Genomic DNA, 11,926 nt, shown 5'->3' with positions numbered 1-11,926 from the left:
CTAGCGGGACTCCACCCATCCAAGTGCAAAGCAAGGGAGATTAAAGTGCAGTTTGACCTGTGAAAAGAGGGTTTTAAGTTAATGTTTACTCCTAAATTTTTGCTTTGTGTGCCCGAACAGACCAAAAGCGATTTCATGAAAATCCGGATAATAAAAGAAGCACTTCTTTTCCATGTAGACTCCGCCCTAGTTGGATATTGAAGGTCATGGAATAAACTGTACCTCGTTACTACTGGAGGGTGCATTAGCAGGTCTTTGCTTATTTTTGCGTTTGTTTAAATCCTAACAGTTTTACCTGGAGCAGAAAGGCATCTGTCACGGATTCTTATTTAAGATGAAACTCCTTAAAGATTGTATAAAGACCAGTACAGATATGCTAATGTTTCACAGATCACAGGATTTGTAAAATCATGGCTGTTTCACACTTGACTGGTTCATTTGCTTTCTGCCTGTATAATGTTCTCTAATGATATGAATAGCTGCCAAAGATCCTATTTAGTACACTAGAAATGTAACACAGCACAAAAGTAAATACTGCTTGCATATTTCAGTATTGCTTTATTGTGTTTTGGCAATGCTGCCAGATTTAACATGTATGATCATAACTGCTCCTGCTTTCAAGAAAAACAAAATATTAATAGGAAAAATCTTACTTAGAAGATCCCATTGTGTATGTGTACACACACACACACACAAGACTATTTGATATATTACTCTTAGTTGCTTCATATTTTGGAAAATGCTTTTTACTACTTTGTAAAATGGATATATTTCTTGGTTTCAGAAATTGCATGCTGATTAATCAACTGTAGTACTGTTAGTTGAAATGGCTGATCTTCAATCATCATTTCCCAAACAGAATATTTACTTAAGGAAAATTTAATGGTAACTAAGAAGTTGATCTGTGGGAAATGAACCAAAGAACTATGTTAAAATAATGCAAATAAGTATATTAGAATAAATCTATGCATTCCATTTTTAAAATGATAATTTCTGAAACATAAATTCATCTATAGTCAAATAATTTGCTAAATTTATGTCTAATATCAGCATTTTTTTTATAATAAGAGGTCCATAATTCATTTGCAACTTCTACTGCAGAAGCCCCATTGTAATGTACAGAAGCTGGACAAGAGGCCAGTCTTTGTAGGCTTCTGGTGGAAGATTTATATTTTAATCTTCTGTTCATATATAGCTAAAAGTACAAGGCACAGCCACCCTAATAGTAATCCAAGGTTCTGAAGGAGAAACATCAACCAGGGCCGCTGTGTCTGAATGTGAGTCATTTCAGGAAGCTAAAAAAAGAAAAAAAAGGCATCAGCATGAGAGCCAAATATATTAATCTCTGGGAAAAAAAGTCTTATGGGAAACATGACAAACTTCATTAGTAAAAGACTTTTAAATCCATGGTTTCTAAATATAAGAAACAAAACTGTAGCATGCTTGGAACATCATATTCTACTTCATCAAATGACAAGTACAGTTCTGGGATTTCAGATCTTACACCATTGCTATAAAGAATTACGAGAAGTTTACATTCCATAGTATTTTGAAAGGAATTATTCCAAGTAAAGAGCATCTGATGAATAGAGTCCTTCCTTCTCCTGGGACTAACTCAATAAGTAAATTCTCTCTTCCCATGTGGCTCTACTTAGAGCAGAGGTAGACAACTCCTGGCCCTCCAAATCTTTTGCCCGACAACTCTCATCATCCCTCACCACTGGCTATGCTGACCAGGGCTGATGGGACGTGTAGGCCAAAATCTCTGGAAGCCACAAGTTGCCCACCCCAGACTTAGAGAAGGAGGCTTTCCATGCATCAGGTTCACAGTTCATGGCCAGTGCTAGGAGGCAGCTGGCCTTCTGAAATTATACGGTGGGACTGTAGTTCAGTGGAGGGGCACACATTTTGCATGCACAAGATCCTAGGTTCAACCCCTGGCATCTCCATTTAAAAGGATCGGGTAGCAGGTGGTAGAAAAGGGCTACTTCTGCATAAGACCCTGGAATTATTCTTTGAATTAAGGATGGAAAAGGATAACAATAAATGCATGTACTTAACTCTGCCAATGGTCTAAAAATGCTTGCTTTTAGGGCCAAAGTACATGGTACACAAGAACATGTAAGGAGAGTTGTGCTGGGTCAGACCAAGAGCCTATGTACATAAAACCCCAGCATTCCACTCCCACGGTGGCAAGCCAGATGCCTATGGGACGACCACAAGCAGGAGTGTGACAGCACTGGTGTCCAGATACAAATGTTATTAGCCACGGTGGTTACATAGTATTTACTTACATAATTAGCACTTTTAAAGGAGGATGCGTAAACCAGCCACCTTCATTTTAAAGAAAAAGAAGCTATGGCTCACCAATGGACCCAGCACCACTTTCCTACTGAAAAACATCTCCCCCCCCCGCCCCCGCCAGCTGCTATTTGTCCTGAAGGGTGCTGTTTGCAATAAACAGTACCTTTGGGGGAAAATAGAAGTTGTGTGTGCGTGGGGGGGGGGTGATTTTTGCCAGGAAACTGGTATGGTGCTCCAGTCTGGATCAGAGGTACATTCCATATCGTGGCCTAGGGCTGCATTTTCTTCAAGCTGAAAGGGGCCTGTTTTAGCACTTAAAAATATATCTAGCACAAATGATGTACATTTGACCCTTATATAAATGGGTGTGTCATGAGCTTCGGTATGGAAAACTCTACATAAAATGAGCTGAATACAAAGTCCGGGGAGACTAAGTAGCAAGGAAAAAAGGGGGGTAGAATAGGAGTACCAGTATTTGAATGGAGGCGATGCACAGTGGTGTAGCAGAGCCATTAATCCCAGGGCTCCAGTGCCAAGACACTGGTGCCATCTGCCACCCCCCTCAGACTTCCCTGTTTCCTGTGAGCTTAGCTACAATCCTCACAGTAGCTGCAGGGGAAATTAATTTTCCTAGCAACAATATGTTGTTCCCTGTTGCAGTGTGGCTTGATTTTGAATGGGCAATTAAGACTCATGAGCTTTGTGAAAGACCTGCTTCTGGTGGAGGTGAAAACTTCTAGAACTGGTTTGTTGATGAGGATCAAAAGATCGAGTTGCCTGAACTTTTGGACCCTCCATGTGGGCATGGCTATGTGACTATCCTGCATTTCAAAACTGGCCACTACACCACTGGCCATGTAATATGATGTAGGTCCCCAGGCCTAAACCAAGCTATTAGTAGTTTTAGAGAGGTTTAGATGATCCATAATGCTCTCTGACTTTGGTCAGTTGGCTGCTGTTTTCCCTAACAGGTCTCTTGATTTACCAGGATGAGTCAAAGGTCGACAGAGAGCAGCCTCAGCGCATTCCATACTAACAAGCTAGAGGGTCTTATCAAGATGTGCCTGGGAAGTGAAGTTTGTTTGCCTTAAAGCTGCAGGTGTCTGTAGTGGGAAAGCTCTGGCTGTTTTCCTTCTGAACAAGCACTGTTAGTCTATGATGGGAAAGTTGTAGACGAATGCTAACTAATGATTGCTGCTGTCATGCTGCCTCACTGCTAAGATGTATGGTATAAAACCCATTTTACCCCAAGGTTCAGGTTCAGAGAAGCTGTCTGATCCAACCATTGGGTACACCTGTGTGCTGATTGTACTCAATAAAGTATCTCCTTGTAAGTAAACCTGGATCTGATTTATCACTATCTTGGCACCTCTAAATTAAGAGTTTGAAGCCTACAGATGAGTTGTTCATGAGCCCCTTATCTGATGTAGAGTAACCTTCACCTTATGAGGTGCAGGAGAGAGAGAGAGAGAGAGAGAGAAACAAGAAGCAGAAACTGTTCAAAGAAGGCAGAAAATTTAAAAAGTTAAATGGTAATAAAAATAACCAAATAGTGTTCTTCCTTCACTTTACGATGAGAAAATAAATAAAGTATTTGATTTTAACATCAAATAGTTAAAACAAAGAACAATGACTTCACATTCAATCTTGCTCTGAACAAGTGCTTGAGCTGGGTAATGGCGTGGATAAGGAACAATACACGGAGACTTAATCCAGACAAGATGATGATACTGTTGGTGTCATCTGTCTGGTGAAGTGGTGCAATGCTCAACCTCTTCTGGAGAGGGTTGTGCTCCTCCCTAAAGGCTCAAGTTTGTAGTTTTGGAGTGCTTTTCTATCTATCATTGTCACCAGGTGTTCAGGTGGCCTCGGTGGCTCAGAATGCTTTTTATATGTTCTGGCTGATATATGAACTACAGCCCTACCTGGACAGTGGTAGCCTTGCAACAGTTATTCATGCTCTGGAAATTTCCCGTTTGGATTATAGCAATGTGTTAGATGTGGGACTGCTTTTAAAAATGGTCCAGAAACTTCAGTTAGGCCAGATCTACACCTTGTGTCATATCATTACAATCCCTCTTGCCCATTTATACCTCGTTGCGCACATAATTACATTTGTTATGGTATTTTGGATAATGTGGAATAAAAATTAGGAAATAGCACTACAAAAGCGGTATATCAAATGTGTAATGTGCCCCAACAGTTATCCGTGCACTTCATGACTGCTTTAAAGCACTAGTGTAGATCTAGCCTTAGTCTAAAACAAGGCAGCCAAACTGTTAACTGGGACTGCCAATTGTATTTTGCCAGTACTTTCCATCTGTGCTCAACTGCCAGTACATTTCTGAGCCCAAAGTGCTGGTTTTAATTAGGGATGGTGGAGAATTCCGCCACGGATCTCGGTGAGGCCGAATGCCAGTGCATTTGGCCCCCTGAAATCCGTGGCGGAACGAAGCCCCCGCCCCCCCAACCCACAAAAGGCGCGTGAAACGGAGCACTTACCTGCTGCCGTCCGCGCTAACTTGCAAATGGTGGCCACCCTGCGGCTACCATTCGCTTCCTGATCATAGCCGTGATAGGCTACGTAAATACTTACATAGCCTATCACAGCTAATGCAGGGACGCCTTTTGCATCCCTGCGGAGGCCGTGATAGGCTACGTAAGTATTTACGTAGCCTATCACGGCAAGCAAACAAAAAAAAAACGTACGCAAATGGCAGCGGCTACGGCGGGCACCATTTGCGTTCCCTATTTTTCGCCATTTTATCCTACCTAAATATTTACGTAGGCTATTGCGGTGAAAAAAAGGGGAATGCAAATAGCATAGGGGGCGCTATTTGCGTTCCCCTTTTCCCCCCCGCCGTAATAGCCTACGTAAATATTTATGTAAGATAAAATGGTGAAAAATAGGGAATGCAAATGGCGGCCGCCGTAGCTGCTGCCATTTGCGTACGCTGTTTTTTTTTTGGCTGGCCTGCCGTGATAGGCTACGTAAATACTTACATAGCCTATCACGACAGCCTGGCCGGACGTAAATGGCGGCCGCTATGGCGGCCGCCATTTGCGTCCACAGCAGCCTGTCCTCAGCCAGAACTCTGGCTGCGGATGGCCCTGGCCAGCTGCTCTGTGGAGCTGCCGCGGAGTGGAGCCGGCCAGGCAGGATTCTGGGGGGGAGGACTGGATCGCCTTCCCCCTGTCGAGGATTCTGGGGGGAGGGACGGAGCACCTCCCCCCCCACCATGAATCACATCCGCGAAAAGGTAAGTGACGTTTGTACATCCCTAGTTTTAATAGCATGGAGCCGGATTACCTGAAGAAGTGTCTGTTCCCATACCTATCTACCTGGACCTTAAGGCGGGTTCCCCCTGCCAAACGAGGTGAGGCATGTGTCTACAAGAGAGAAGCCCTTTCAGTGGTGGTCCCACTTGATGCCCACATTATGATTTTTTTGGTGCCAGTTGAAGAGCTTTTTATTATTCTAGGCATTTCAAGAGCTGGTTTAGTGCTTTCAGATCTTTGCACTGTTTTATGTTTGCTGGTGGATTTACTTTGGATTTATGTGCTGCATTGCTTTTACCCCTTGCTGCTGGTTTCATCCTGGTTTTGTTTTACTGTTTTGCATTTCAATTTACCTGAATGCTTCCCAAAGAACTCCAGTTATTGGATAACTGTGTAGCAGTTATCCAGTAACTAAAAGTGTAGCAATATATATATATTTTAATGGGGAAAATAAAAATAAAAAAGGAGCAGGAGACACAAACAAAAAGTAACAGAATAGATACTAAAGTAATCTATATAAAATAAAGAAAATAAAGTAGTTAAAGTTAAAATATTGAAAGAGCCATAATATCATGCATTTAATGTACATTGTTCTGGAAAGATAGTAAAAAATAAAGTCAAGGAAAGGTAGCAGAGGAGGCAAAAAGATTACCAACTTCCAGACCTGTGGCTTACAATCAGTGGAGGGAATGGACACACTCCCAGTGCTGGAACTCACAAAGGAGATTTGCAACTTTCCACTTCACACATTATGCTAAAACCATGAAAAGGAAGCTTGATGGACTTCTGCTTACTCAAAATGTACAAAGCTGCCAGGATTCAGAGCGGCTCCAAATGCAGGTGAACAATGGAATTAAATTAAGCTCGCCAAACTATACATTACATTAAATGAGCTTTTAAAGAAATTCTGAAGCAAACCCAGCCAATTCTGCACTATACTCCAATCTGGATTGCCCCCCCCCCATCTGCCCGGTTTCCTGTGAAAAATCACAGCCCAGTTGCTGTTTGCCCTCTGAAGGTGCTGTTTGCTTTTTACAGTAAATACCACCTATGGGGCAAAGAGCAGCTGCAGGGTGGGGAGAAACTAGACCATGATCCAGGTTGGGAGCGCAGAGCTGGATCGGTCCCCCATGGCTGCTTAAGCATGTTTAATGTAACATAGTTTGGCAGTGAGTGGAGTAGGAAAGGGAGGTAGGTGAAAGGGAATTGGTTCTCTGACAGGGCCCACTTTTCATTTTAATGGCAACATTTTGCACCATTTATTATATTGATTGTAATCTGTTAACTGGTAAGCAGCTTTGCTCTTCTGACAAAGTTCTTTCAAAGATTAAAGGGCAATAAAATAAATGAGACTGCAGTGCTTACCATTTCCGCTAATGATAAATACAAAAACATTCCAGCAGTGACAGTAAATATCCAGTTTTGAATACGAGGATCTGTCGATATCGAAAGGCCAATGTAAAGTCCTATGAAAGCAGTTAGGGCACTTATGAAGTTCATTAAAATGGCAATCTTTGAAGAAAGCCCTGTACTTAACAGCACCGCAAAATCTCCTGGGGAGAGGGAGGAAAGTGAGGCATCAAATATTAATTGGCTAATAAAACACTGGTACAGTTTTCACACGCTAGTAGCCACAATTAAGATAGACCTTTCTGTGCAAAATGTTACAACATTTCCATAGGTTACATTAAAATTGCCTTTCAGCTTCTCTTACACTCTTTATACAAATCTCGAATTGTTGCCTTCCTTATGTGAATGCAGAATAGGGAGGGGAGGCATTTGTACAATGAATGCATATATTTGGCCAAACACACTTTAGAACATTTCTACATGAGGCTTTTATTGCACACTCATGATTGGTCACTCACAGAAGTTTGTGCGAACTTTACATGACACTGTCAACCTCCAGGGTGTCCCCTGAACTTTCTGACCTTTATCCTGGTTTTAAAAAGATCAGAGATAATGCAGTAATAAATGTTAATCTGCTGTAATGGCTGTGTGAAATTGTGCAATTTCACTATAACACATCGCCATCTAGTGGCTGTAGAATGAAATATGTAGAACTTTCAGACAAAGGCAGTCCCAGAAAAAAAAAGCCTGTGTCAGCCCATGTAAGGAGCCGATCTTAATCCTGCAAAGAATCCAGAAGCAGCAGCCCCAGTAAGATGCAGGATAAAAACCCTGGTGTGGAGAAGCTCTTATTCAGTGGGGCAGTTAGGTAATTTTAGGTTCTGGATTTAATGGTCTTACTTGGGGTGCTTACATGGACTTATCCAAGGTGCTTACATGAGAAGCACCATGGATAGCTCCTTTAGAGTTCTGATTGGTTCTCCACCCCACTGACATTGGAGACACTAGCCTCCACTGCTTCATTTCAAAACATGGTGAGCCATCCCTGCTCATTTTGCTGACTGGGTCCCTGGACTTCCGAAGTCCTGCCCTGACAGCACCACTGCACTTTCTAGGGAATAAGCCCCATGGAACATTAGTGGTGCATACTTCTGAGCAAACATACATAGGATTAGGGAGGCTAGAGAAATTTGAGATGGACTAAAATGAGCTTGGATTTCTAAGAATCTGACCTGCGGAATCTGTTACGGACTGACCTCCTCAGGCTGTGTAGAGTCCGTGGACTTTTGGATCTTTTGCTTTACTTTCCTAAAATTTATGCATTGTAGAAAAATATACAAGTTTCTGCTGAGACTGGTACACGGGGAAAAGTTGAATGGAGTGGGGGACAATACACTAAATGTTACGTACTAAGGTAAATTATGGAAACCCTCTTGCGAACCCTGTTACTGAATTATTTGCGCATTTTTCCACATAACGGGGGAAAAAATTGAATCTGCCTGTGAATGGATGATGGAACAAAAGGTGCCTGACAATCCATAAGACACAGACAGAGCGGATTTTACACAGTCTGTACATCCCTGCAGAGGATTCCTCTGCACAGCAAGAACCACTTTAAGCTCTATATGTAAAAATGCCCTCAGATACGAGAGCTATGAAAAGATTCATGTTGCTAGTAGAAAGTTGCATGTCCATTTGTCCTTTGTTACTAAATAACAGCATACCATTTTGTCATCCTGTTTGTAATCTGCCCAGAGAAAATTAGTTATTGGTTGGATTAGAAATGTAATATATAAATAAATACAGGGGGATCTCAGTTCCCAGTGTTCCAGCTTGGATCACTTATCAATATAAATGCATATGTTTTCCCACTGAGTTACTCATTCTCATATGGAAACCTGATAACCAAAAACATGTAACTAGATCCCACATGACCAGTTGGTCCTTGTTAGGAGGTGACTCATGTTGGAATCACCTGGGCCCCAGTTCTGATCTTACACTTACGTATTGGTTTCTGAAGGCCACCTGAAAGGCCAACAGTGAAGGGATATGCTGTTCTCTAAAATGAACAAGAATCAGCTCTTAAGTTGCTGCTGCCTTGTGTGAAGAGAACTCGATATGATGGATATTACAGAGCACTTACAAATTAACTGTTTCCCTTTCTCTCTCTCCCCCCACTCCCAGACACTGGAAATGAGATTGAGATCTTGGCCACCCCCAGCTCCATGCTCATAAGTATTTTCCAAGATTAGAATTTGTTGTTATTGTTGTCAGTGTTGTCAGATCATTATTAAGCCAACTTCATCATCTGGAGCTATAGTTATGACTTTCAGGGAATTTCAGCCACATTTAGGATTCAACAAACCCTTCATTGAAAGAAAAATATAATAATTTGTACTAGGGATCAGGAAGTAGAAGCCCCTGAGTCAAATCTCTCCCCCCACCCCACCGTTATCAAAAGGTGTGTGGAGAAATTATTTCAGTGGTAACCAGTGGTATAGTGCAGGGACGCAGCACCAGCCCTACTTGATTAGCAGGGAAGCTGACATCATCCCCCCCCCCCCCGGGCAAATTCCATGGTCCCTCCCAGCTTAGTTGTAATCCTCACAATAGCTGGGAAGAAATGAATTTTTCCAGCAACAATACATTGTTGCCTGTTGTAATGCAGAGTATTTTTGGGTGGCTTCGTCTTGAATGGGCAGACCCATTAGCTTTACAAAAGACTTGATTCTGGTGGAGACAAAAACTGCTAGAACTGGTTTGTTAATGTGGATCAAGACAGCTGCCTCAGTGTTTGGACTCTCCTTGGAGGCGTGGCTATGGGGCTGCACTTTTAAATGTATTACCACTGGTGGTAATAAAGTTTAGCAAGGACAGAAGAAGAGTCCAGCTGGATCAGACAAAAGTCCCATGTAGTCCAGCATCCTGTTTTCCACCATGGACAACCAGATGTCTCTGGGAAGCCCACAAGCAGGACATGTGGGCAATAGCCTTCTCCTGCTGGTATTCAAAGGCACATTGCCTCCGATCTGGCAGATTGTATATAGCCATCATGATTAGGAGCCATTCATCACTTTATCCTCAATGCTTTCTGTCAGGCCACAGCAAGGACTAGCGGTGGGAGCTGAGGCACCAGCCCACTTCCTGTTTCTAGGTTCTTATAATGGCCCTCCAGTTGAAAACCACATATCTATTACATAAACCTCTTTCAACTGCTACTTCACATATTTATATGCCAATGATATTTCATATTTCTAAGGCTGAGCTGAACTTTTGTGGAGCTGAACTTTTGTAGAGCTCATATTTCTTAGCAGCTCTCTCTCTCTCTCTCTCTGAGAAAGCAGCACTCCTGCCTTGCCTTTCACTATGGTTGGGATCTCTGGGCAAAGTACTTGCCCTGAGAAGGGGAGGGATGCTACTGGGTTCTGCATACGGCAGCTGTTCACCTTTCACTTTGAGGGAGGCAGTCCTTTGACATATGTGGAGACTGATCCACATCTTCTCCTCTCCTGGCTCTTTATATGGCTGTGGTTTGCCTTTCTTAAAAAGGCTTCTGATGAGAGGAAGAGAGTGGGGCAATTCTGCTTTACACAGTGCTATAGGTAAGAAGAATAGCTTCGCGCCTGTTTGGGTGCGTTTCCAAAGATCCCTTCCACAGGGGTGAAAAGGCCACCCTTGCTGCAACATTGGCTCTGGGCAGCCCTACATATTTCTAAAGATTTAGCTGAACTTGTAGCATTATTTCTTTTGCTACAACCTTGGACTTAGGTAATTCAGGATCAAAAGCAGCACTCCATGCTGGACTATGGACATTTACATGTGGGACATCCGAAACATCCGGATATTTAGAAATGTTGGATAAATGGAAGTGCTGTTTGTGGATGATGATGATGATGTTAAGAAGGAAATATATGATAGTTTTGGGGGAAATCAAGAGGTTTGGTTAATTAAAATCAGATAATGAAGGTTTTTACTATAGACAATGAACACAGTAAACAGAAGGAAAAAAATAGAACATTTCATTCAGCCCTTTGCGCTTCACTTTTATTAACCCTTGGCTTGGCAACCTACATACAAAGTTCTCATGACTGACTTTCAAAAACCACTGATACAGAATACCCTTCTGGTGCCTATCCTCGCTTACAAAGCACAATCCCTTTAGAATACAGTGGTTGAAAAACAGGTAAGCACTAGCAATTTAGTTTGCAATGCAGTAATATACATGAGAAAAGAAGGTAAATGAAGTGGTGTTGATGTGAGTGGATTACATATACATGTCCTTAAAGAATACTTGTCCTTAAAGAAGGCGAAAGCATAGTGGTGTCAACTATGGAAACACATGACCTTGCTTACCCATCTCATGGGGAATTTCATGGCATAATATAGCAAATGTTGTGGTTGTGCCCATTTCTGTTGATGATGAAAATGCTGCACCTATTACCAAGCCATCAGCAAAATTGTGAAGACTGTCGCCCACCAGAACCATAATGGCTAGCAAACTAATCGCTGGGCCTAGAAGAATAAAAACCAGAGTAAGTACGAACATTGTATTTGTATAACTTCTTCCTGGAAATCCATCATGTGTTGATCCTTTATTTATTTATTTGCTTGCTAAATTTGTATCACAGCTTTCCAAATAGTGCTCAAGTTGGCTAACAGCAAATACCAAATAAAATACAAAGTAGTGATCAAAAACATAACATAATTAATAAATAATCAACATTACTCTTTAAGGTTCCTGCTAGTCTGCTTATGTTTTTATATAATTCATCTAACTCTGATTGCTTTGGTTTAAAGATTTTTTTAAGGATAGACCAAAAAAAGATTAACATCTATAAGCAAATTTTTAAAAAGTCCTTCCTCCTGTAAAATGCAAATTGAATGAAATAGCTCTATTATTCTACAATTACCACATTTGTGCCAAGGTATCACAAGTGCATTCAGATTCAGAAGCATGATGAACACTTTCATTATAATGCCTGAAATTACACAG

General features: G+C 41.7%; 1 protein-coding gene across 1 annotated transcript in view; it reads right to left on the bottom strand.

Moving 5' to 3' along the window:
• Window positions 1-533: 533 nt before the first annotated feature.
• SLC39A12 (solute carrier family 39 member 12) overlaps window positions 534-11,926 on the bottom strand; it is a 51,914-nt gene continuing 40,521 nt past the window's right edge. Inside the window, exons 9-11 of the mRNA XM_084859004.1 lie at window positions 11,287-11,445; window positions 6,949-7,136; window positions 534-1,295 (exon numbers count right to left, since the gene is read on the bottom strand). Coding sequence (XP_084715130.1) covers window positions 1,167-1,295; window positions 6,949-7,136; window positions 11,287-11,445 — 476 coding nt within the window. The 3' untranslated portion in view covers window positions 534-1,166. The remainder of the gene's footprint in view (window positions 1,296-6,948; window positions 7,137-11,286; window positions 11,446-11,926) is intronic.

This window comes from Heloderma suspectum, chromosome 5, assembly GCF_057233095.1.
Source record: "Heloderma suspectum isolate Gila_16-S chromosome 5, 16-S_ref, whole genome shotgun sequence".
In the NCBI taxonomy this organism is placed as follows: Eukaryota; Metazoa; Chordata; class Lepidosauria; order Squamata; family Helodermatidae; genus Heloderma; species Heloderma suspectum.
Note: the sequence above shows the minus strand (reverse complement) of the source record. Positions and strands in the feature narration are given on the sequence as shown.